Genomic DNA, 27,106 nt, shown 5'->3' on the forward strand with positions numbered 1-27,106 from the left:
CAGTATTGTTTGATTGTGTGCACGTGTGTTTGTGTGTGTCTTTACAAGGACAAAGTTGGTGGAATAAGAAGCTTGCCTATGGCATGAGTCAAGAAATATCTAGCTCAGTGGTACTCAAAGTATGGACCCTACATCCAAAACTTGTTAAGCATGCAGCCACTATGGCCCTCAGTTCAGTTCAGTCGCTCAGTCGTGTCCGACTCTTTGCAACCCCATGAATCACAGCATGCCAGGCCTCCCTGTCCATCACCAAATCAGAATCTCTGAGTGTACGGCCCAGCAATCTTTGTTTCAACAAACCCTCCAAGTCACATGGATGTACTTTTAAATTCCAGAACAACTGATCTAGATAAATCTCATCCTTTATCCACAATATTTCTCTCATGGGCTCATTAAATGCCTTAGTTTCCCACTATTGATGGCACTTTTGTGCGTGTGTTATGATGGGATGAGAGGAAAGTGAAAGTTAAGTGTTAGTCGATCAGCCGTGTCCGACCCTTTGTGACCCCATGGACTGTAGCTGACCAGGCTCCTCTGTCTATAGGATTCTCCAGGCAAGAATACTGGAGTGGGTAGCCATTCCCTTCTCCAGGGGATCTTCCTGATCCAGGGATCAAACCGAACCCAGGGACTGAACCCGACCCAGGGAACAAACCTAGGTCTCCTGCATTGCAGGCAGATTCTTAACCATCTGAGCCACCTGGGAAGTCAGTGGGTGGAAGGGGATGGTGCAATAAAAGCTAAATAATCAAGTAGCAGAATTAATGCATCTAATTCCAGTCTTCTGTCATGACTTAGCAAAGTGTACAATCTTGAAGGAAGGGGGCCCAGAGTGGGTAAGTGGAGCCTGAGAAGACTCTGAACTGCTGCTGGCCTCCAGGTTCTTTGTGTTCGTTAGAAAAAAAGGCATTTCCAGGCACATGGTTCTAGCAGGCATGCAGGAGGCTCCATATTGGAACACTGGCTGGATTTCAGCCCTTGCGCATACCCTCATCCAGGCACCCCTGCGTGTCACATCCGCAGAGATATACTCTGTCCTTGAACACAAGCCCAGGTGTAGATCAGGCCAGAGGTGGGTGTCAGAGGTTCACCCTTCATGTATTAGCTGTTTCCTATGGGCAAGGAGAGACAGGCAGGACTGGAGGTAGCAGGAATTCAATCTTTTGGGGCCCTAAGCATGGGGTGCAGGAGGAAATTACATGTGCAGAAATGGCCTCCAAAGGAAGAGAAGACAAGCCACGGAATTGTGTTTCTCTTCAAACTCTGAGCAGAGTTCATTTATCATTTGAGTCGTGGGCTCTCAAGAAAGGACTGATCGGGATCGTCTCTCAGCCATGTGACCTTGGGGGAGATGGTTTGATAAAGTGGTAAAGAGCCAGGGCTTTCGTGTCAGAGAAACCTGGTTTAAATCCAAGTGGTATCAACTAATAGTTACTCAAGTCATACTTGCTTCCTCTTTAAAATAAAGATAATTAAGGCACTCTATCTGCCACATAAAACAGCTGTGAAGATTACAGTCTGATTAAGAAAAGTGCTCAGTGCATTGTCTATACACAATCAGTATTCAGTAATGTTGACTGCTTTAGAAATTAACACTAGCTTCTTGTTTTTGTCTCATTTTCGCTACCCTGCCTATGTCACAGGGTTGTAAGAACCAGATGAACTAGCATTATCGTGTGATGATGCTTTCAAAGGAATGAAGTCTTGAACATGCATTAAAAATGTTACTGGCTGGTGCTACTAAACACCCATCAGTTTTGTTTGGAGACACACCCCCTGCTTCCCTCCACCACCATCCTGCCCCGGCCAGGCCTACGAGAGGGACCACATTTCCTCAGTTCATGAATAGCCATTGTGGTGCTGGTGCAGGCTTAATGACTCTGTGCTTCCTTTCATTTGGCCCTCAGAGACATCACCGCTAACATGAGTCTCCAAATAATTGAGGAGACAAATGCAAAAAAAAATCCCACCCCCAGCAAGTCTGGGGTCAACTCCTTTATCATAAGCAGGGGCATCTCCCCACTGCCCCAGTGCTCTGTGGCCAGAACTAAAAATGGGACAACATTCCCCTTTTCCGAGACAAACACCTAGAAGCAGAAGTGCAAGCATACAGTAAAAAGAAACATTCCAAACCATCCCCTAATGATTCCTTGTGATAAGAGAAGATTCTTAGATTGTCTAGAGTGAATAGGATAAAAGATAAACAGATGCTGAGACTGCTCATAGCACAGGGAGCTCATGCAAGGGGGTACAATATTGCGGGAGGGATGTGTCCCTGACAACCCTAATTTATAATTGGCATCATTTAAGTCTGATTCTGACAAAGGGCTGTAGTTCTCTCAGATTGCCCGCTAACGTGGACTATGATGTGCCAGGAGCATAATATGGCTTACGATTCATTCAACCCTCTCTGGCTTTAAAATCTCTAGGATTTTTCTTTCCTATCATTTTCTTTTAATTATAGAGGATTTGCCTGAGTCTTCATGTGGTGAACCAAAAGGCTGTGTTCATATATTGTCACAATATGAGTCACATGCACATAAAATGCAACCCATAAGACAGAGCATGTGCATTGATATGGGCTCTTTAACCTCCCAGCATCTGTCTAGCACCTGGGCTCCCTTTGGCAGATGAGGTGGAGCCCAGGTGAGGGTTGATGCAGAGGGGAGAGAATGTAGCAAAGGAAGGAAAATGAGACTGAAGAAGCCGGGATGTGCAAACTGAGATAGGAAGTCTGTGGCTCTCTGTCCTGGTCTTACACACATCAGAATCACCTAGGAAGCTTTTCTAAAGATACAGATTCTCAAATTCTCCCTCAGACCTATTGAATTAGAATTCACCAACATAGGACCTCAGCATCAGAGTGTAAAAATCTTCTCAGGGATTCTAATGTGCAGTTATATTTGTGATCCATTAGGAAATAATTGAATAATTAATCTGTTAGAGAAAAAACACTGAACCCAAGAGAAGAGGAACAGTTCTGTTGACAAGGTACCTATAACTTGAATCTAATCATAACGAAACATCAAACAATTGCAAATGGAGGGAAATACGTACCATAGTGATAACTGACTTATATCATTCAATAAGGTCAATGTCATAAGGATGGTTTTAAAGAACAGGAAATGGTCCAGATTATGGAAGATTAAGAGACTTGACAGCTAAATATAACACAGAATCTTGGGTGGGATCCTTCTTAGAGAAAAAGACAGCAATTCAGTTCAGTTCAGTTCAGTTCAGTTCAGTCGCTCAGTCGTGTCCGACTCTCCGCGACCCCATGAATCACAGCACGCCAGGCCTCCCTGTCCATCACCAAATCCCGGAGTTCACTCAAACTCAATAACAAATGCCAAAAAGAATGCTTGAGTCAATTGATGAAATTGAAATATGGATTATGAATTAAAGCTTTATATCAATTTTGCATTTCTTAAATTTGATGTCTTTACTGATATTAAACAATTCATTCAGGAGATATGCAGTCTACTCTGAAATTGTGGCAGAATGTTAGAAAAAGATAAATGGGTCTTAGTAAGGATATGTCAGTGGCAAGCCACTCCAGTACTCTTGCCTAGAAAATCCCATGGATGGAGGAGCCTGGTAGGCTGCAGTCCGTGGGGTCTCTATGGGTCGGACACGACTAAGTGACTTCACTTTCACTTTTCACTTTCACACATTGGAGAAGGAAATGGCAACCCACTCCAGTGTTCTTGCCTGGAGAATCCCAGGGACGGGGAAGCCTGGTGGGCTTCCGTCTATGGGGTCACACAGAGTCGGACACGACTGAAGTGACTTAGCAGCAGTAGCAGCAAGGATATGTCAGAGCACTCACTCTTATAATTCTTACAACTTATCCATAAGTTTGAAATTATTTCAAAACAAAAAAAAAGTTTAAAAAATAAAAGGAGTGATTTGCTTAAGGGCTTGTATTGGGCAGAATCCAAGGGATGCTCTTGAGTTAGGGGTAGACCAGTTGCTTAGACCTAAGAAGACTTGTCCATCTTCTTCAAGGACCAGGAGGAGAGAGGGTTGGGTGTGGGGAAAGGATAGCAAACATCATGAGAAATGATGATGAATTTTCAAGAAAGAACAGTAAATCCAGGGATCAGAACTGGCGGGTGAGCCAGCTGATAAGTATGAAGATAAAGATGCTCTGGAAAAGACTGCTAAGTTCTTTAAATCTCTGCAATTTACCCCAGCTACATACTGGTTTTACTCACATAGTCCACTCACAGATAACAGCTTTGAAAACCAGTTGTTATGAAATATGGTGAAAAGTCACTGAAAGGGGAAACTCTATGAATTCTAGGGAATGTCTCTGAAGGGAAAATTTTTTTCATTCTTCCCACTCTTTGGGTGAGCTGGCAACAGAATCCTACCACTGCTAAATCCAGATGAGGTCACCACTGGGGTACTGTCTGTCTGGGAAGTACACGGGAGGTACCTGTTTTCTCATCAGAGCTCTTCTTATCTGGATCTCCAGTAGACCCGGGCCACTGAGCACACACTGCCCGTGCAGCTTTATCAGGTGCTTGCCCTTCATCCGTATCTGTGAACATTCACATTTGCGCCTCTGTGCACAAGGCTGTAATTCCAGCCCAGGACAGCAGAGTTGACGAGAGAACGCCACAACAGATGATTTGCTAAGAGTTTTGATATTGGTGGTCTGAAACCAATGACCTCTGGATAATTCCAGAAGGATTAGATCATGCATGGAGTCAGAGGTTGCTTAGGCACTAGTTTATCTGAAGGCTTAGGTACTAGGTACTCTTGAATTCGATCTTGCTGAGGGTTCCACAAAACCTCAACAAAAGAGTCCGAAATGAAGTACTTGGATGCAATCTCAGAAACGACAGAATGATATCTGTTCATTTCCAAGGTAAACCATTGATATCACAGTAATCCAAGTCTATGCCCCTTGAAGGTGAAGTTGAAAAGTTCTATGAAGACCTACAAGACCTTCTAGAACTAACACCCCCCCAAAAAGATGTCCTTTTCATTATAGGAGACTGGAATGCGAAAGTAGGAAGTCAAGAAATACCTGGAGTAACAGGCAAATTTGGCCTTGGAGTCCAGAATGAAGCAGGGCAAAGGCTAATACAGTTTTGCCAAGAGAATGCACTGATCATAGTAACTCTTCCAACAACACAAGAGAAAACTCTACACAGGGACATCTCCAGACGGTCAACATCAAAATCAGATTCATTATATTCTTTGCAGCCAAAGATGGAGAAGCTCTATACAGTTAGCAAAAACAAGACCGGGAGATGACTGTGGTTCAGATCATGAACTCCTTATTGCCAAATTCAGACTTCAGTTGAAGAAAGTAGGGAAAACTACTAGACCATTCAGGTATGACCTAAATCAAATCCCTTACAATTATACAGTGGAAGTGAGAAATAGATTCAAGAGACTAGATCTGATAGAGTGCCTGAAGAACTATGGACAGAGGTTCATGACATTGTACAGGAGGCATGGATCAAGAACACCCCCAAGAAAAAGAAATACAAAAGGGCAAAATGGTTATCTGAGGAGGCCTTACAAACAGCTGTGAAAAGAAGAGAAGCAAAAGGCAAAGGAGAAAAGAAAGATATACCCATTTGAAAGCAGAATTCCAAAGAACAGCAAGGAGAGATAAGAAAGCCTTCCTCAGTGAACAGTGCAAAGAAATAGAGGAAAACAATAGAATGGGAAAGACTAGAGATCTCTTCAAGAAAATTAGAGATACCAAGGGAACATTTCATGCAAAGATGGGCACAATAAAGGACAGAAATAGTATGGACTTAACAGAAGCAGAAGATATTAAGAAGAGATGGCAAGAATACACAGAAGAACTATACAAAAAAGATCTTCATGACCCAGATAATCACGATGGTGTGATCACTCACCTAGAGCCAGACATCCTGGAATGTGAAGTCAAGTGGGCCTTAGAAAGCATCACTATGAACAAAACTAGTGGAGGTGATGTAATTTCAGTTGAGCTACTTTAAACTACTGCACAGTTACACTCATCTCACATGCTAGTAAAGTAATGCTCAGAATTCTCCAAGCCAGGCTTCAGCACCGTGAACCGTTAACTTCCAGATGTTCAAGCTGGTTTTAGAAAAGGCAGAGGAACCAGAGATCAAATTGCCAACATCCAATGGATCATCAAAAAAGCAAGAGAGTTCCAGGAAAGCATCTATTTCTGCTTTATTGACTATGCCAAAGCCTTTGTGTGGATCACAATAAACTGTGGAAAATTCTGAAAAAGATGGGAATACCAGATCACCTGACCTACCTCTTGAGAAACCTGTATGCAGGACAGGAAGCAACAGTTAGAACCGGACATGGAACAACAAACTGGTTCCAAATCGGGAAAGGAGTATGTCAAGGCTGTATACTGTCACCCTGCTTATTTAACTTATATGCAGAATACATCATGAGGAACGCTGGGCTGTAAGAAGCACAAGCTGGAACCAAGATTGCCGGGAGAAATATCAATAACCTCAGACATGCAGATGACACCACCCTTATGGCAGAAAGTGAAGACGAACTAAACAGCCTCTTGATGACGGTGAAAGAGGAAAGTGAAAAGGCTGGCTTAAAACTCAACATTCAAAAAATGAAGATCATGGCATCCAGTCCCATCACTTCATGGCAAATAGGCGGGGAAACAATGGAAATAGTGACAGACTTTGTTTTGGGGGGCTCCAAAATCACTGCAGATGGTGACTGGCATCCAGGAAATCAAAGATGCTTGCTCCTTGGAAGAAAAATTATGACCAACCTAGACAGCATATTAAAAAGCAGAGACATTACTTTGTCAACAAAGGTCCATTTAGTCAAGGCTATGGTATTTCCAGTAGTCATGTATGGATGTGAGAGTTGGACTATAAAGAAAGCTGAGCTTTTTTTAATTAAAGAATTAATGCTTTGAACTGTGGTGTCGGAAAAGACTCTTGAGAGTCCTTTGGACTGCAAGGAGATCCAACCAGTCCATCCTAAGGAAATCATTCCTGAATTTTCATTGGAAGGATTGATGCTGAAGCTGAAACTCCAATACTTTGACCACCTGATACGAAGAACTGACTCATTTTAAAAGGCCCTGATGCTGGGAAAGATTGAAGGTGAGAGGAGAAGGGGACGACAGAGGATGAGATGTTTGGATGGCATCACCAACTCAACGGACATGAGTTTGAGTAAACTCTGGAAGTTGATCATAGACAGGGAGGCCTGGCGTGATGCAGTCCATGGGGTCACAAAGAGTCGGACACACCTGAGCAACTGAACCAAACTGAACTGAGGGTTCCACATCTGCATTGAAACAACTGAACAATACAATTTTTAAGATTCCCCAATACTTAGCTGTGTCCTTGTTGAGTGGTGAGTTGTGAATATTTACTGTGTTAGATAGATAAACAGTCATTGAGTCTCTACAACATGGGTATGGGGAGATAACAAAGAGCTAAGACTTCTTCCTTCAAGAGTTTTATCATTGTATTTTTAAAAGCATGGTAAGACCACTTTGATTTTTCACCCTGGTCACTGTCAGCTCCAACATTCAGAGGACTCTGAGATGCCCTGTGTCTGCCTCATCCAATAGAGAGGGTGGAATGGGAAAACTATATGGAAGAGGTGGGCAGGATGGGGGCCCAGCAAGCCTCGATTTTTTTATTTTTTTAATGAAAAGTAAAAATTCAGACATTTTACCATGAAAAATCTATTTTTCTCAAAATTATCTGCTTATTCCATTTTTAAAAAACAATATTAAGATCACACTATAAAAGCCAGAAAAGGAATATGTGCTGACCAAATAAAGTCCTCTGTTTACAACCTCCAGAGAATTCTTGAAAATAATGTTCTGACATGATGTGTGTTCAGTCGCTCAGTTGTGTGCATCTCTTTGCAACCCCAAGGACTGCAGCCCACCAGGCTTCTCTGTCCGTGTAGTTTTTCAGGCAAGAATATCTGAGCAAGTTGCCATTTCCTACTCCAGGGGATCTTCCCAACCCAGGGGTCTAACCTGCATCTCTCGCATCTCCTGTATTGGCAGGCAGATTTTTTACCACTGTGCCACCTGGGAAGCCCCCATACTACACTTGATCTTAGTCAACAGTCTAATATGATACACAGAAAAAAAGAATCTTTACCCTCCAATCATCCCTTTCTAAGGGAGGTGAGATGTGTGAGTTTTGTTTTTGTTCTCCTTTCCTTAAAGCCAGTGTTAGCCATGTTTTGTTTATTTACTATCCTAGGGCTTGGATAGTCGTGAGAATCATGACCTAGCTCCTGACAGCGGAATGTATAGCAGTCACGCCCATATAGACATCCCCACTGGCCACATTAACCTCTTGGATTGGTGCATATGTGAGCCAATTCATTTCCGCGGGTGGGGTGACAGCACGTGAAACGTGGGAATGAAGATGAAACAGAATCGCTTGAGATTGGAAAAGTGATTCGTGTACAGTCACATCTGTGTACAGTTATAAAGCTCTGACAAAAGCTATGCAAAGCCCATTTCCTCTAGATTAAAATTAAATAGTGGGGGAAGGGAAGAGGGTGAGAAATTTATGTAGAAAAAAAAAATACCAGGAAACCTTAGAGATGTGTCTGGGAGAGATGGTGGGGCTGCAGATAGAGACACATCCGGCACTCCCACCCCTCCCTTCCAGGATTTAAAAAAATTCTTGGCACAGCCAACAGTCAGAGCAGACAGTGAATGTCTTTTGTGCCGATCTACTGAAGAATTCATCTTGGGTATGGGATTGACAGAGAGGGTAGTTTATTATTATTTGGATGTGCTCAGAAAGACGTTCTCATTCATGGACTTTGTCATTCTCTAGCATTGCTGGGTGCTCAGCATCCGTGATTTATTGCTTTCATATACTATTATTACTCCTCACACTGTCTAACACTTGTGCCCTTTAGCCAGGGAAGTGCGATTCATATAACACGTACCTTCTCATTTAGTCCACCCCCTCATTAAACCACCTCCAAATGTTTGTATTTGTTTCCATTTTCCTGGAGACCTATGACCTAGTAAGGTTACGATCTAGGAAGCTAGAAAGCTTCCTTGAAATGTAAGTATCCCAAAATAGTATCTCTAAACACAAAAGTCACGGTCCTTTTTAGAAAACTGCTTATCAAAATTATCTTACCTTAAATTTTAATAAATCCCTTTTTAAATGCATGATACCTGTGGCAGGTTAAAATTGTATTCACTTCTGCTGTCATTTACTTATAGAACCAGTTCATATTTAAACAGAGAAAAGGATTTGCCATCTATTTTTTTAATATTTTTGTCTATTTTTTTTGGAGGCTAATTATTTTACAATATTATATTGGTTGGTTTTGCCATACATTGACATGAATCCGCCCTGGGTGTACATGAGTTCCCCTTCCTGAATCCCCCCTCCCACCTCCCTCCTCCCCTTATCCTCTCTCTGGGTCATCCCCGTGCACCAGCCCCGATCATCCTGTATCATGCATCGAACCTGGACTGGTGGCGAGGGTGGGATGATTTGGGAGAATGTCATTGAAACATGTATATTATCATATGTGAAACGAATCACCAGTCCAGGCTTTCTTCTTTTTAAAAGTCTCTGAGGAAACAGACATGAGAGCTGCATTAAAAAGGCATCAGAATTGGCCTGTCATTTGTTGTTTGCTGCATGTTGATCATTTTCCCTTCAGCATCTGTACTTTATGGAGAAGTGTTAAATATCAAAATGTGCATACAATACATATTGTAAATATACTATATAAAATATATACTATATTATGTATTATGTCACCACTTTACTGACACCTTCTAAAACTGTTCAAGACCTTTTAAATCACCAATATATTTCTTGTAACCAGAGAGCTCAGTGTAATTTAAAAGAATGAAGTATCATTAACTTTCTTTAATATAAAAGGATCTGGTTCACGATTCAGGGTTCGGGACTGACAATCTAAGACTTTTTATTGGAATTTGGATAGCTCTTTCTCACCAACTAAAGCAGGAAAGCTTGTTAAACACCACACACACATTACCGAGCTCCACCAGAACATTTCAAATTCTTCAGGTTGTGGTAGGGCCGTAAGATTTTATATTTCTATCAAGTTCTCAGATGATGCTGATTCTAGCCTTTGAGAACCACTGTCCTAAAGATCACTCCTTCCCTCACCTTTCTTCTTTTTCTCCCTTCATCTTCCCTCCATTCACCTTTTCCCACCTCTTTCTCTTCAAAAGCAATCTTCTCTTCTCTCTTCTCTCACCCTCCCTCCCTTTCAAGGTGATCTTTGAGGAACATGTCTAGAAGGGCTTGTTTAAAGCATTTACTCAGATGACAGTATTTACTGACCAGCTACAAAGACTCACTCACTCGTTCATTCATCTATCCATTCAAAAAATACTTGTTGAAACTCCACCATACTGCCAAGTTTGTGCAGAGGAGCAAGATAGACAGAGACTCTGCCCACAAGGAATTCTCTGCATGGCCAGGGAAGACAGATACTATACAAACGTATAAATAATTAGATTATTGCCAAGTGTCATTAATGTGCATAATTAAATAAATGGGTTGCTGAGATGAAGATTGATAATGGCACACTTAACCCCAGGAGGTCAGAAAGGGTCTGGCCCCACAGGGATGTGTTTAGAATAAGATCTAAAGACTGAGAAGATAGCTAAGCAGAGCCTGTGGGCAGGAGTGATCCAAGAGAAAACTGCAAGCACAAAGGCCCTGCGGCAGAAAAGAGTCAGCTCCTTAGGGTGTCTCCACAACTTAAAACAAGGCCTGGCACACAGTAGGTGCTCAGTCAGTGTTTGCTAAATGAATGAGTAAAGGGATTATTAGACGCAAGGTGCTGGAGCACAGGAGGCAAGCAAGAGAGAGGCATGGGGTGAGCAGAGGCCAGGTCACGAAAGAGCTTTTAGGTCATGAGTGAGAAGTTTGAATTAACCAATCAGATTTACCAATCCACTCTCCCTGCATCCCCTCAAGCTTCTCTGCACCCTGCTCAAACTTGAATGTAAAGTAACAGTTCTCAAAACATTGCCCCGGGACCCCTGATGATCAGTTGTATCATTCAGCATGTATGTTCATAACGTGAAAAGAATCAGGCTATCATCTATGAATTCATAATTAATGAATGTCACTTACAGAAATTATTCATTAATTGTTATGACTGTTTGTTTAAAAGGCAGCAGTTTAACCAACAGTTTGATTTTAGACACATATCTAATAAAAAAAACAGCCACACCCTTCCCATGCAGTCTGGGAAAGATTTCATAGTGGCAAAGAGAAGTTATCCCTGAAAAGTTACAGAGGCTGACTCCAAATTTCTGGAATGCAGTAACTTATAAAGCAAATGCAGTGGCATTAAACAGGATTTGTTGTTGTTTAGTCGCTAAGTCGTGTCTGATTCTTTGTGACCCTATGGACTGCAGCATGCCAGGCTCTGTCCTTCACTAATTAAACAGGATAAATAGGTTCAAAAGAAGTTGAGGAATTCCAAACAAAGACGAGAACAAAGAATAAAATGAATTATTTTATTTATACTTTGTACAGTAGTTTCAAACAAACTCCTTTTGTAAAAGATGTTATCTGGCAGATTTTCCCAGTCCCGTACTGCCTTGAATCTACTATACATCTCTCTAATTTTCCATATTCATTTAAGTGTTTCTAAAAGGAAAATCAGCCTTTAAAATGTTATCAGTGAAAACCTGAGTTTAAACTTTCTCTCTTGTTTCATAATATATTCATTCTTATGGGTTATTTAGGACCCACTAATTAATTGGGGGCTTTGCCATGAGCCTTAAGATCCTCCAAAAAACAAAACAAAATAGCAATTATATATCTTTGGGAAAAAAAATCTCTGACTCCTAGTCCTTTCCTTCATAGATTGCTGTAATTCTTCATACACACTGGTATCAAAATAGATAAAAGACACACATCTTATGTGTACAATGTCTCTCTTTGATAGATCAATAATAAAATCATTGTACTTAAAGAAATTGCTCCTCCTTTTCCTAATTCCCATCCCCAGAGTTATTATTAGCAGGTCACTATTAATTATAGAATTTAGAAGCATTTGAAGACTGTGGTGGGGATATTTTGTTACTGTCTTGTTTGACTAGTCCTCTTCACTTTTTTTTTTTTTGTATAGTTGCCTCTATTATAAGGCAGTATATTGCATTATATTCACAGTATATTACATACAAAAAATACATTCTGAAGTTAACTGATAGGGTACAGTAAGTTGGTAATGTAATATTAAAAAAAAAAGAATGTTTGATAAAGCTTGGAGAACTTGGAAAAAATAAGATTTAGCAAAGTTTTGTGCAAAGGAAAGAGGAGTATTTAGTAAATTGGAGTGGAAATATTCCAAACTGGGGGGCCAATCTATGAGAAAAAAATGCAAAAACCTCACTGGAAAAGACAAAGAAGGATGGGCAGCAGAAGTTAGGTAAGCGGATCCTCCGCAATGGATGAACTTAAAAAAGAGTGAAGTGTGTGAGTTGGATGCAGTCTATTACTAGGTTAACTGGCACTTGGACAGCACATTAAAATTTCCAAAGGCACTTTAACATATGTAATCTTATTCTTCATAATATCTCCGGGAAGTATTTAGAGTAGGCATTATTCCAGTTTTACAGACAAGGAGATCACATTGCTTTCTGAATACACCAGCAAGGGAAATGGTGATGTTAAAAAGGAATAAAGATGAAAAAGACTCCTGTAAAGGCCAAAGGCAGCTTGTAGGTTTACAGCATCTAATGCAGAGAGAAGAGGAGTGTCCCTGATGATGCTGAAAGGCATGCTAGGCTGTGAATAGCCATTGAATTTGAGGGGCAAAATATGGAGGGTAAAGGTTCTTTATTAAGACCAGTGACCTGAGCAAATAAATAAGAAAGATTCCCTTTTCCCAAAAGTGCATACATATTTTAGGTTTGACCTTTGAGTGTTTGTGACTTGAAAAGGAGATTTGAGATCTCTAGTCTAGCTGCTGGAGAAGGAAATGGCAACCCACTCCAGTGCTCTTGCCTGGAAAATCCCATGGATGGAGGAGCCTGGTAGGCTACAGTACATGGCGTCTCGAAGAGTCCAGATGACCGAACGACTTCACTTTCACTTTTCACTTTCATGCATTGGAGAAGGAAATGGCAACCCACTCCAGTGTTCTTGCCTGGAGAATCCGGGGACAGAGGAGCCTGGTGGGCCTCTATCTATGGGGTCACACAGAGTTGGACACGACTGAAGTGATTTAGCAGCAGCAGCAGCAGAGTAACAACCCATAGAATCTTCCAAGGAGTAGAAACATCATTTTTTCATTAATTAAACAAAACAAAACATGATTTCTGAAAGAACTGAAATAATTTTCACTTTTTTCCTTTTTTTCCTCAAAGTAGATACATTTTATATAGTAGTCAATAATATACCTTTATGTATAATCTGTTTGAAAAAGAAAAGAATGTCATCTTTCCCATTAATGTCGCTCTACCATTCTGTTTTGAAAATCTCCTCTCAGCAATAGTCAGAGATGGCACCCAAAGAACAGTAACCAAACATTAGAAGCTTGTTGCAATACTTTGCTACTATCACCTGTATTTAGTCCCTCAGTCCTGTCCGACTCTTTGGGACCCCATGTACTGTAAATCCCTAGGCTCCTCTGTCCATGGGATTTCCCAGGCAAGAATACTGGAGTGGACTGCCATTTGCTCTTCCTTTATTCGGAACTTTTAAAAGTTTCAGATACATGATCACTGAGGTACTGAGGCAACTGCTAAAAGTTAGCACAAAGTTAGTGCTTGAAACTAAGTGAATTTTGCTTTTTTGTAATATATGGGGAGCTGGGCCATTAAAGGTATTTCCCTCAAACCAGAGTTCATATTGCTTTCTTATATTCAATGATAGATGAAAACGACTTTAACTACTGAACCGTCAGTAACGAAACTGCTTTGCTTGTGGGCTGAACAAATGGTGGTGGTTATATATGTTCTTGGGTAGCACTATTTGCATAACATTTGGGGAGGGCACAGACCTCTACACAAGAGAAAAGGGAAAGTGAATGGCAGGGAAAAATGAAGGCCAAGTTGACAATGGACCAATGGACACCACCATTCTAGGGTCTTTCTTTTGGTGGTGTCAGGGGGACGCGCGTTGAGACGAATGAATGCGTTGAGGTGAGAAAGGCAATAGCACTCTAATAAAAGGCTTTAGGAAAGAGTGAGGCGAACTAGGAAATCTGTTGTGGTCAAGTTTAATCCTGGGAAAAGAGACCCTGGAGAAAGCAGATGAGGAAGATAGGAAGGAAGACAGGGGGGGGCGCAGGGTGTAGGGGAGGAAGCGGGCGGGGTGGGGAGCTGGAAAGTGAGAGGGGCGAGTCCAGATTGTGGTGAAGGCGGTGGGGTTGAGGACCACAGCGTGGGGAAAAAGGGAAAGTCGGGCGGAGAAGGAGGCAGACCTCCGCGGACGCGGCCGGGACCCCCGGAGGGGGAGGCGGCGGCGCGGGGCGGCGGGGGCGGCTCGGCCCACCTCGTGCCCCCTTGGCAGCCTCAAGCCTTTGCTCGGCGGGGCTCCCTCCCTCGCCGGCGCATTGTTCCTTTGCCGGGAGACGAGGAAATTGCCTTTTGATTGCGGAAGTCCGCGGCCGGGGCTCGGGGCGAGGCAGCGCGGGTCAGAATGGCAGCGTGGGAAGGGCGGCGAGCTGCCGGCCCCAGCCGCCTCTCGCGTCCGCAGCGCGCCCGGGGCGGCAGCAGCGGCAGCGGCAGCGGCGGCCCCCGCGCGGCCCCAGCCCGGAGGCCCGCGCCCTGCGCCCGCGGGGCGCGCTGAGCGCGCGCAACAAGTGGTCCCGGCTCCGCCGGCCGTCGGGCCGCGCGGCGCGTCCCAGCCCCGCAGTAGAGTGTGGGGGAACCGCCGAGCGCCATGCGGAGCCATGGAGCCGGGCTGGCCCTGTGGACCGCGCTGAGCCTGCTGCAGGTGAGGGGCCGAAAAGAGGTCCCCGCGGGCGGACGCGCCCCTCGCGGCCGAGGACCAGATTCTCACTCCGCTCTCTGGTCTCCTGGGTTGCGTTCTGGAGAGGGAGGTGGCAGAATTTCTTCCTTTCCTTGGGGAACGGTGATCCTGAGTCCCCAGCCAGACTGACAGCTCGTGCCACAGAAGGCAAAAAGCCACCTTCTCTCTCCAGCTGCTCGGGAGAAAAAGCAGTTAGGGCGAAAGTGGCCACCCACTTCTTTTCTCTTGACTGGAGGGCAAAAGGATGCATGGGCTGAGGCTGGGGCCAGGGGTGAGTGGAGGCAGCTTGGGGAGCTTGCTACGGACTCATCCCTGGGCAGGGATAGATGGTGGGCTTCAGCTATTGTTCTGGTTCCTTTGCAGACTGGACTGGGGGAGCCAGTGAGATGCAACTTCACCTTGACAGAGTCCAGGGTCTCCAGCCGGTCCGTGTCTCTCCAGTGGAGAACTTTGGCGTTCCCCTGTAACTTTACCCTCACCTACAGCAGTGACACGTCGGGGGTCGCGTGGTGCCATCCTGTGCGGATAGACAACACCACCTATGGATGTAACTCCAAGGATTTACAAGCAGGAACCACCTATAATTTCACTATTATGTCTCTGGATGGAGAAAAGAAAACTATGGTCTTGCAAACAGGTAAAAAGTGACAGGTGCAGCTGGAAGTTCAGGCCACTCCTGGCTGAGACCTGCCTTTTCAAGCCAATGCTTCCTTTGAGTTCCAGGCATACAAAATAATGATAACAAAGGTAAAAACATCTTTAAGATAACTATTGACAAAGATTTCTAGTCACCTCAGATCTGGCAAGAAACAGCTTGGCTGACTTTCAGAGATGTCCCTAGTGCTGAAAACAGTGGACTAGCCACTTAAACAGGGAGAGCAGCCGAGAGAATAAGTGGGCTGTGGAGGGAGTTTGTTAAAGTGATGGGGTTTGAGCTTCCAACACGTTGAAGTATCAAGCCCTGGAATAATTTTAAGTCAATGTTTTTAGAATAAATAACGGAAGTGCAATGATTAGGGATATGACTTTCCTCAACTTAGTTTTATTTTTGGAACCAGGACATAAAATCATCAGGGATAGAATCATTCTTAGGGGGAAACTAGAAAAAGTCCCTTGAAATGAAGATATGAAAAATAATTTTTATCACTTGAGTAACTAAAACGATATAATATCAAAGAACATCTTTTGGTTACTCTGCAACTTAAGTCAATCATTTTCTGTTCGCTTTTGGTAAAGCCTTCCATGCATGTGTAAGAGTGTCTTTCCTGCCTCAGTTTTCTAATCTGTAAAATGAGAGTGTTAGACTTGGTCCTTGAGGTCCAGGTTCCAACCAAGAGCTTACTTAGGCGGGGGCTGTTGTGCATGTTACCTCATTAATCCCCAGAGTCACCCTCAGATATGCTGTAAATCCACTAATGACTTCCATGTTTTATGACCTTATTAGTCTTCCTTTTAACATTATCTTTATTTGTTGCCATAGGGAAGCCTGACTTTCATCCAGAAAGTCAAATTTAACTGAAAAATTCCAGAAGTTAAATTTAGAAATGTGTGGTCCTCACTTGTCTTTCACTTTCAGCCTGAACAAAGATCACTTCTTTAGCTATAGTTCTTTGAGAGGTGTGAGAATGGTGAATTATCAGGGCTATTACAACAGAGTCAGGAAATGTAAACAGATTCGTATGATAAGCCAATTAATTATTCTCTTATTAAGAATGCCCAGTTACTTCAGATGAAAGATAATTTCTGAGATTTGCAGGAACTTGAAAAGAGACGCCACTTGTTTAGAACACGGTTGTGTTTTTATATAGAATCAAAGAGAGTCCAAATAAGAACATTTTACAGAAGTTTTAGTGGCTGGGTTTTTTAGTTATAAAGTTCTTAATTTCTCGGTATATGAAGGTAGTTCCATGAACACTTAGATTGCTAACACTGTGAAATTTATGACAGAACTTCTAGATGTGTTGTTTACATTTGATAAGGTGTCTGTATTGAATGGAACAGAATGATTTTTAGAAATAGGTGAGCCTTCAGAAACTTAAGGGAGAAAAGATGAAGACATTAAGCAAGAATACATTGATTTAACCCAGAGGTTTTACTTTTTTGGAAAAACAAAATTGATAAAAATGAACTCACTGTGGTGTTACTAGTTAGAATATGTTTAGAGTTAATTAGTGCGTGTGTTTTAAGTCCAGAGACATTTGTGACATGTAAGAAATATTTGCATTTTATTGACTATGTTGAATTAAAAAAAGACAATCAGCATTCACAATTGTTAGCATTCAGTGTCTCATCATTTTCCTTAAGGATTCACCTTTTACAGTACTACAAATAGACTTTTCGCCACAAATTTTATGAGCTCTGTGCCAAATGTGAAGAATGAAATTTGATCAACGGTGATGTTTGTATAATGATAAGTTTTTCATAGTTATTTGTATGATGGTATAACCTTACTTACAATTCTCTATATTTAAAAATAATTTACTTAACTAAGTATTTTTTTAATGTTTCAGAGAGAATATTTTTGTTTGTTATTTTTTGTCAGCACTTTTTGTGCTTCCTATATTTTAAGGAAGTATGTGAGTTTTTATTCTAAGTTCAGAGAAAGTACTGGTAATCCCTCTAGTATTAATTGGTAAGCTACAGAGATGAATGCCACAAATCATATTTTATTGTTATAAAAGCAGGATCAACTAGTTGCATAATATTGAGTCTGAGATATAACTTCAGACCAAAAAAGTCATTCAGATATGTTGTCCTTTTCTTATTCCATTATGCCTATCTTATCATTATAGAGTAAAATAGAGTGAGAGCAAGGCATGATATGGCTGGAGATATAGCAGTTGCTTAGATTATCTTTGTGTCATTCCAAGTGGGATTTGTCTGGTTATTTTTCCTGGTAAATTATCTAAAAATAGTTATTTTAGTAATGTAGACATGACCTTAAAATAAAATTTAACTAAATAGGAACTATTTCAGCAACAGTCAGTTTTCACTCCAAATTTAAAATCAGAATTGGAAAACCTGCGTGGATTCAAATTCAGTTCAACGAACATTTATCAGGCATGGATACTATAGGGAATTAGGCCAGGTAGTGATTAATAAAGATGACAAAACATGGTCTCTGTCCTTGTAGTCTTCTATAGAGGTGAGAGAAGTTCAGGATAAGGGTGGTGACAGAGCTTTACCACTTCTTCCCATTGAAGACCCTGCTCTGCTTCTCTTGGATGCATTTGGTCATAAACTATCAATGCAAGAACTGTAATAATTTGAAAGCCAAATTATCTAGTTGTAAATTTATTAGAAACATTATAAATTTGAAAACCTCAACACTTCTGTTAAAACTCTGTCCTCGGAATATAGATCAGAGGCTGCAAACTGGTAGCCCCTGGGGTGTCGAAACATTACATGAGCCAAACACAATCTATTATTTAGGCACCTCGACACCCCCGGGGGTCACCAGTGCACAGCCTCTGATCTAGACTCTGAGGACCCAGTGTTCACAAAAGTGTGGAGGTTTTCAATATTTGTTATCTGCATAATTTATTTCAATAGATTTTGTTTGCTTCATGTAATGTTAGTGAAAAATTCAGATTATTTCACCAGCATTGAACTGAAAATTCATATAAATACCAGATATATTGAAAGATTTGGCAAAACTTGATCATTCTGCCTGGACCTCTCTAAAGCTGAATTGTGGCTTTTCTCCTTTCAGATACCAGTTCCCCTGAATCCCCTGGACCGGGGATTATTTATTTCCTTACCTTAAAGTATCCTAAGGACATTTGTGTTTGCTTACATGAAACTGTAGAGTTTTCATTCAGAAATTTGGGGGAATTTTTATCTTTCCATGAATAAGTAGTAGTTCTTCAGGACCTAAAATGGCATCTAGCCCGTGGTAGGTGTTCGGTAAATATTGATTAATTGGATGGAAAGATGGATTGATGAATGGAGAGATGAATGGGTGGACCTATGAATGAATAAATAGATGATAGACAAATATTAATAAATGAAATTAATACTTTAGGGGGAGAATGTATGTAAAGAAAGTGAAAGTGAAGTTGCTCAGTTGCAGCTGACCCTTTGTGATCCCATGGACTGTAGCCTACTAGGCTCCTCTGTCCATGGAATTTTCCAGGCAAGGGCAGTGGAGTGGGTTGCCATTTCCTTCTCCAGGGGATCTTCCCAACCCAGGGTTTGAACCCAGGTCTCCCACATTGCAGGCAGAGGCTTTACCGTCTGAGCCACCAGAGAAGCTGAATGTATGTAAAAATATGGTCTATTTTCCTTGGGTTATGAGTAAGTTATGGAGCCCAGGGAAATAATCTGGTGGTAGGGAACTTTCCCTATAGGAAGAATATCTTTGTGTCATACTTTCTTGTTAGTCACTGTCAGGTTCTTATCAATCAGCCTAGTGCGCTTTAGTCCTGTCCAACTCTTTGTGACCCTATGGACTGTACCCTACCAGGCTCCTCTGTCCGTGGGATTCTCCTGGCAAGAATACTGGAGTGGGTTTCCATGCCCTCCTCCAGGGGATCTTCCCAACCCAGGGATTGAACCTGGGTCTCTTATATCTCTTGCATTGGCAGGTGGATTCTTTACCACTAACGCCACCTGGGAAGCCCTGCTAATCAGCCTAGAACAAAAAGGCAAGAAAATTAGCTCTTTAAAATTAGCTCCTGTGTTTTTAACTTTTTAAAAAGCTTTAATTACCAAATTACTATGTCAGTTATTATTTCCACCTCAACATGTTGTATTAGTTTACCAGGGCTTCCATAAAAAAATACCACAGACTGGGTGGCTTTAACAACAAATTTATTTTCTCATGGTTCTAGAGCCTAGAAGTCCCAGATCAAGTTGTCAGCAGGTTTCTTCTAAGGCTCCTCTGACTGTCTTGCAGATGACCACCTGCAGATGATCACTATGTCCTTACTTGGTCCTTCATCTGTGTTGTCTGTTATCTAATCTCCTCTTCTTATAAGGACACCAGTCATATTAGAGTAGGAAGCACCTTAAAGATCTCATTTTAACTCAATTACCCCATTAGAGATCTTATCTTCAAATACAGTCACATTATGAAGTATTGGTAGTTAGGGCTTTAACATATGAATTTTCAGTTCAGTTCAGTCGCTCAGTCGTGTCCGACTCTTTGCGACCCCATGAATCACAGCACGCCAGGCCTCCCTGTCCATCACCAAGAGAGATGCAATTCGGTTCATAACACTCATTTGGCTTTAAACACAAGTCATTATTTCTCAGCACCTGTCTGTAACGTTTGGCATCAAAATCTGTTGCAGGGTTTGTTATAAAAGCATATTGTTGGCTTCTACCTCATATGTAATGAATTTAAAAGTAGAGCCTAGGGGACCTGATTTTAAACAAATATCAAAGTGAATCATTGCATACTGAAGTTCAAGAGATAATGATGTAGATTTTCTATTATTCATTGGCATTAAGATTTTGGTAACCATTTCTTTTTATGCCTGTTTCATTCTATAATGCTTAGAAATATTTATTGTCTTTCCCAGAAAGAAAATAATACTCTAATATTTGTCCTGTTGGCAACCCACTCCAGTACTCTTGCCTGGAAAATCCCATGGATGGAAAAGCCTGGTAGGCTACAGTCCGTGGGGTCGCAAAGAGTCGGACACGACTGAGCGACTTCACCTTCACCTTCACCTTTGTCTTGTACTCCTGTAGTATTTAAAATACTTTCATCTACCTTGTTTCATAAGTATAAAATATATATATTTAACTGACCACATGTTGTTTAATTATATCCACATGGCATTCCTATGGAGGGAGTGTCATGAGGCACCGGTTACATAGTGATTAAGAGATGCGTTCTGAAAGCAGCTGCCTCCATTACTTACTAACCAAGTTGCCTTAGGCAAATTATTAACCTTTTCTAATCTCTAAAATGGGGACAGTATAAAAATAATGCTCACTTTATAGGGTTGTGTTGAGGTTTTGATTCAGACATAAATTCTACAACCGTTTTTGTCACATACTAAGTGTGAAATGTTTCCTGTTATTACTTTCAGGTTGGAGATGAGACTGATATTCATAAGAATTAACTAATCACAAATCCATACTGTTAACAAACATAGACCTTGAACCCTGACTGACTGGCCCCAACTCCTACTCCTATTCTTTCTATTACTCTGTAGAATGGATATAATTTTTAAGTTGGCTTTTGTTCTTTCAAATTACCGGTGATAGTTTGTTGTTACTTTTCAACTCAACTTTTAAAGAGAAGAAAATATATTACAAAATACTTTAAATCTATAGATACTTAGCCTACTCAAGAGTAGAATAATGATTAAAAGTGTGGTAGTGTGATGAAATAATATTGATTTTGATTCTGTTGTACTTTTGGTGATCGGCTTCAGTATTTAGGAATCAGCCATTTGCCAATGTATTTATTTCAGGAATTTTAGGGTCAAGTTGAGTTCCATATATGAAATGGACCAACCTAGTTCTCTGAATGTGACTTTTTGTGTGTTTGGAAGCTTCTGCCATTAGTCTGACTTCTGTAGGTGGGCATGGCATTCTGCACATTACCAAAAAGTAAAATCTAATTTGCCCAGACAAAATGGAAGAAAATTTATTATGTCTTCCATTCCCAGACACCAATTCCCTGGAATCCCCCTGGGGGATAGAAGATAATGCTGACTACTTTCTAACATTGTAGGAGAAGTCAAGGCCATTCTATATGTAGGAATGTATATAAACAAAGATGAATCTATGCAACTGAAATTAACATGGTAGATACACATACAGATTTCCAGGGATTGGGGGTTTTGATTTTGTTCTTCTTGCTTCTAGACAGAAGAACCCAAATACATAAAAAGTAAGCAGAATAGTATTATGAATGACCATGTACTTTCATATCACCTACTGTCAACAGTTACCAACTGACAGACAGTCTTGTTCCATCTATATCCCCACTCACTCCCTAACCATGTATCATATCAATACAGCCCAAGTCATTGCTTAATTTCATTTATAAATATTTCAGTATGCATTTCTGAATGATAAGCATTATTTTTAACATAGCCACAGTATCAATATCGTACCTAACATTAATTCCTTGGTACTGAGATGTCCAGGTTCAGAAGCACACATCAAGCAACAGCGCATGAATTTCTACATAAGAGAGACTTCGGGACAGCAATCTGTTTGGAAGAGGAGGCCAAAAGACTTCCCTTTATACTGCATTTATATAATATTGAGAAAATCTCAATTGCTTTTGCTTTTTGGCCACACTGCGTGGCATGCGGGATCTTAGTTCCCCGACCAGGGATCAAACTCGGGGCCCCAGCAATAAGAATACTGACTCTTAACCATTGGACCATCAGGGAATTCCCAAGAAAACCTCCACTGTTAATATCAAAGAGAAGAGTGGGACTGCTGAAGAATATCCTGGGCCTGAGTGTATTAAAGTCTCTATCAGCTGTCAGGGTCCCCTCAGTGTTGACACGGTTCTCTAATACTCGATGGAAGTGAGCTTTGCAGTGCTGTAGCTTAAACTGCCCTCTCACTCAGCAATGACCTCTCTTCTCTCTGATTTCTAAGTCCTGCTTGACCTTCCAACTTGCTCAAGTTCATTTCCTTCATGAAGCCCACCTCTGAGATCTTCATCCTTGAATGTCATTCCCCTTTTGCACTTTCTGCGTTGACACTGACCTGTGTTACCCAGAACAGCAAGAACAGGAGCAGTACTCACACCAAGCGCCATTTCTGAGGCCTCACCACATGCCTGGGCTGTGCTTAACACTTTGCCTCCTTTACCTCTTAACACTGCAACTCTGTAAAGCAGGTGTCCCATTTTACAGATGAGGAGACTTAGCCTCGGTGCAGTTAAGTGACTTGCCTAAAGTCACTGTTTGAAGTGACATCGTTGGGATTTGAACAGAAGTATAGTGTGACATCAAAGTCAGCCTCCCTGATAAGTCACCTTTGTGTTTACCTTTTTCACATGTCCTATATGCCTGAGTAAACTGTAGACTCTCAGAGGCCAAATACGGTGACCTGTAAAATAATATGGTATTCCTCACTGTTGTTAATCATGATGCAATGATTGTCTAACCTGACTTAATTTCAAGGCTGTTAAAACTTGGAAAGTTCTTTGCTACCTGAACTTTATGTCTAGTGTATAAAGTGGATAAATGAAATATATTATTAGCATAATATGGTATACATCATCTTATAAGTCAGAGAGCTGACTATAGTCAAGCTGCAACAAAGTAAAATAAAATTGTTGTTGTTGTTTAGTCACTAAGTCTTGTCCGACTCTTTTGCAACCCCATGTGCTATAGCCCAGCAGGCTCCCATGTCCATCGGATTTCCCAGGCAAGAACACTGGAGTGGGTTTCCATTTGGATCATCCCGATCCAGGGATCAAACCTGTGTTGCCTACACTGGCAGGCGGGTTCTTTACCACAAAGCTACCAGGGAAGCCCTTTGAAAGAGATTTTCCTCTCTATGCATGCATGCTAAGTCACTTCAGTCGTGTCAGACTATTTGCGACCCTACAGACCGTAGCCCACCAGGCTCCTTTGTCCACAAGATTCTCCAGGCAAGAATATTGGAGTAGGTTGCCATGCCCTCCTCCAGGGGATCTTCCTGACCTAGGGATCAAACCTGAGTCTCTTACGTCTCCTGCATAGGAAGGTGGGTTCTTTACCACTAGTGCCACCTGGGAGGCTCTTCCTCTTTATAAATATATTCAATTAACTACAGATTGTGAGAGCAGTTGCTTTCTCATTTTCTTCTTCTGCCCATTTTCAAAAACCTGTACCAAGGAATGGTTTGTGGCTTTTGCCTCAACCTTACTGTTTTTCCATGATAAAATTCCCAGTTAGTTTATATGATTAGTTGATGTTCACACCATTTTATGTAGAGGGCTACTAAATGTAGCTTCTAGTCTCCTAGCCACCCTGCTTTTAACTGGAATAGTATCATAATTCCTGTAAAGGTACAGAAGTTGACTCTAGTCACATAAAATCACATAGATCTCTTAGACTGGAGTTAGTGCTGAAACATAAGGTGTGTGTTGGAGAGGTGGGTGGAGGATAGTTTCCTGCTTGAGGAGACCTTGAGTTTCTGTGGAGAAATTCAGACTTCATCTCATGAAGAATTCTTGATGCTTCCTAGGAGATCAGGATGGCAGATGGGAGAGATATACAAAGCAATTATTTGACAATAGTGGGAGAAAGACAGAAAATAAGAAAGACACTTGGAGTAATCTGACACAACACAAGGAACACCAGGTTAAGGCAGTAGGATAGAAAAAGGAATAGATAAGAAAAATATTTGTTAAAAATAGAATGTTCCTGGATGCAGAATTAGATTTAGCTTTTATTAATGTTGTTATTCATTTATCTGTATTACAGTATCCAAATCATCATCAAAGCTTCTTCAAATGAAGCTTCTGTAAATTTGTCTATTATTTTTCTTAGACATCTGGTTTGATTTTTTGTTATACTGACCATGAGACTCATGGTCATCATTTTCCACCCTGGGACAGCTAAGGTGTGATAGAAAAGAACTCACTGGGAGCCAGATTTTAGAAGTTCAGCTGAATTACCTGTGTAACGTAAATAAGTCACTTAATGCCTCCCATTGTCTTCTCCAAAGCACGTTGTAAATGACCAGATCCTATGCATGTATACTCTCTGCTATATGATTTCAAAAAAAACTTTTGACGCTAACTTATGAATTGTCTGCTCTCTTGTTATAAGGCTAAATTTATTTCCAAAATACATACTAACATTTTGAATTCTAAACACTCCTCAAATTCTTATAGCAGTAGATAATAATGCTTTAATGGCTATACAAAAGAATTTTTTAAATATCACTTCCATTTTATACATATGGGTTTTTCTCTCTCCTTAAGTCAATTTTTTAAAAAAGGAAAAAAAGGAAGAATCTGTTTTGGTTCAGGAATTTGATAAACTTTATCAGAAAAAGCAGATCGACAGCAAACCTACTTATGAAATTCTAGGGCCTCCTGATAATGAAATTCACTGAAAGTGAGCATCTGAATACTGCAGAATTTTGCATTTGGCACTCCACATTTCAGGTCTGTCCGGAACCAAGAAATACAAAGAAAGATGTCTTAATTTTATGGCTAATGATAAATTTTGATATATTGATTGAGATTAAATTATTGATTTATGGTTTCCAATAGTTCTCATAGCTTAATAATACGTCACTGGTTACTGTATATATGAGAGCTGTGGATGGAAAAACTAGAAAGGCTATAAATGCATACATGTGTACATTGATAACCTTTAGCCATCAGCATAAATTATGTAAGTCAAGTAGGGTTTTCTAATTACATATGATCTTCATATGATAAGATTACAGACATATGACTACATTTTCAAATAGCATTAAACTCTCTTTCATATATCTATCTAGGTATCTGAATAGATCTCTATCTACATAGGTAGATAATATATAGATGGATAGGTAGATAGATGGACAGAGAGAGAGAGAGAGATGAAATTAGCATCCTGATGTAAGTATCTAATTTGTTTCTAATAAAATATTGAAAACTTTTAAAAAGTTAATACAGCAGAGTTTTCCTTGGTCTTAGATTGAAAAATCTGAAAACTAGTGCACTCCCGCTGCATGCATAGCTATAGTGGACCTCTGCCAACAAAGGCCTTTATCACAGCGTAAATGGGGTTTCAAGTGTTTGTTTCCAGTGCAGGTTCTTGCAGCCCAGGCACTTCCCAATCTCATTGTTCCTTTGTTCTAGCGGATGTACAAAGGGTTGACTGTTTTGTTTTCTGGCTCAGAGAGATTAGATAAAGTCTGCATTTCTGAACTTCACCCTCTAGGCACGCAACCTTAAAATTCATTTTTTATAGCTTTTATTTTGCAAATTGTATATGTTTAGATAATAAGGATCATAGCATCATTTTCTTTAACCTTTACCTGGCTGCGCTGTGCATGTAGGTGACAGTATTGATCCCATTTGAACAATCACTGGAAAGCATCTCTTTCTCTCGTTCTTGTCCTTAAAATGCCTCTTCAGCAAAAACGCATCACCTCAGTTGGCTATGACAAGGTTGCTGTTGAGTTTCTCGGGTTATGAGAATCTCATGATAACAAGAAAACTTTTTGTGAGGGGAAATTGTGTTCTTTCCTTTTATTATGGCGTCTTTAATTGTAGACTGTTGTGTTGGATAGAAAATTTAAATAATATTGCCACACATACACACAGACACAAACCCATGCTGTTTTTCCTCAAGAACCCATAAAAGAGAATCATCTTGGGAATTTTTTTTTTTTTTTATCTTAAGGGTTAGAAAGTTAGTTCATGGGAATAAATTGATAAGATTTTTCCAGTTTTTTTTTTCTTAAGAAAAGCAATTAATGCTATTATCAGTTTCAGTTCAGTTCAGTCGCTCAGTCGTGTCCGACTCTTTGCGACCCCATGAATCACAGCACGCCAGGCCTCCCTGTCCATCACCAACTCCCGGAGTTAACTCAGACTCATGTCCATCGAGTCAGTGATGCCATCCAGCCATCTTATCCTCTGTCGTCCCCTTCTCCTCCTGCTCCCAATCCCTCCCAGCATCAGAGTCTTTTCCAGTGAGTCAACTCATCGTATGAGGTGGCCAAAGTATTGGAGTTTCAGCTTTAGCATCAGTCCTTCCAATGAACACTCAGGATTGATCTCCTTTAGCATGTTAGTCTCTAAAAAATATGGTATTCCAGTTTTGCCTTTATTCTGTCAGTGATTCGGAGGAAATTTCCTTTTATGATTTCACAGACAGAATACGTTGTAGACCAGGTGAAGTCTCTGGTATATCTTGTTACTCCTCCAAACATTTAAGAATATAGGTACTGTTACTGTGCTCCCCAGACAGAGGGAGAAATGGAGGCTTAGAAGGTTAAGTAACTTCCAGAGGGGCTCGTGAGTGATACATGAGGAAGCCAAAATTTGGATTGAGGTCTGACTCCAAAGCCCACTCTCTCTGCCACTACTTCTATGACAAGATTGTCCCAACTAGAGGAGGAATATTAGTAATAGTAATAATAGCAAACATTGAACACCATGTGCCAGACACTTTTTTAAGTGCTCTAGATAAAATACTCAATTTCATCTT

The 27,106-nt window shown here is 40.9% G+C and overlaps 1 protein-coding gene across 4 annotated transcripts in view; it reads left to right on the forward strand.

Annotated features, from left to right (window-relative positions):
- PTPRB (protein tyrosine phosphatase receptor type B) overlaps positions 1-27,106 on the forward strand; it is a 126,019-nt gene that overhangs the window by 18,771 nt on the left and 80,142 nt on the right. For 3 of the 4 annotated variants that reach the window (XM_055396780.2, XM_055396781.2, XM_055396782.2), the window contains exon 4: positions 15,345-15,618. In XM_055396780.2, coding sequence (XP_055252755.2) covers positions 15,345-15,618 — 274 coding nt within the window. Of the gene's footprint in view, positions 1-14,743; positions 14,946-15,344; positions 15,619-27,106 lie in introns of those variants that run through there. The other variant, XM_055396783.2, reaches the window with a different exon arrangement.

Source organism: Moschus berezovskii, chromosome 6 (genome assembly GCF_049115385.1).
Source record: "Moschus berezovskii isolate FMDL1 chromosome 6, NW_MosBer_1.0, whole genome shotgun sequence".
Lineage (NCBI taxonomy): Eukaryota > Metazoa > Chordata > Mammalia > Artiodactyla > Moschidae > Moschus > Moschus berezovskii.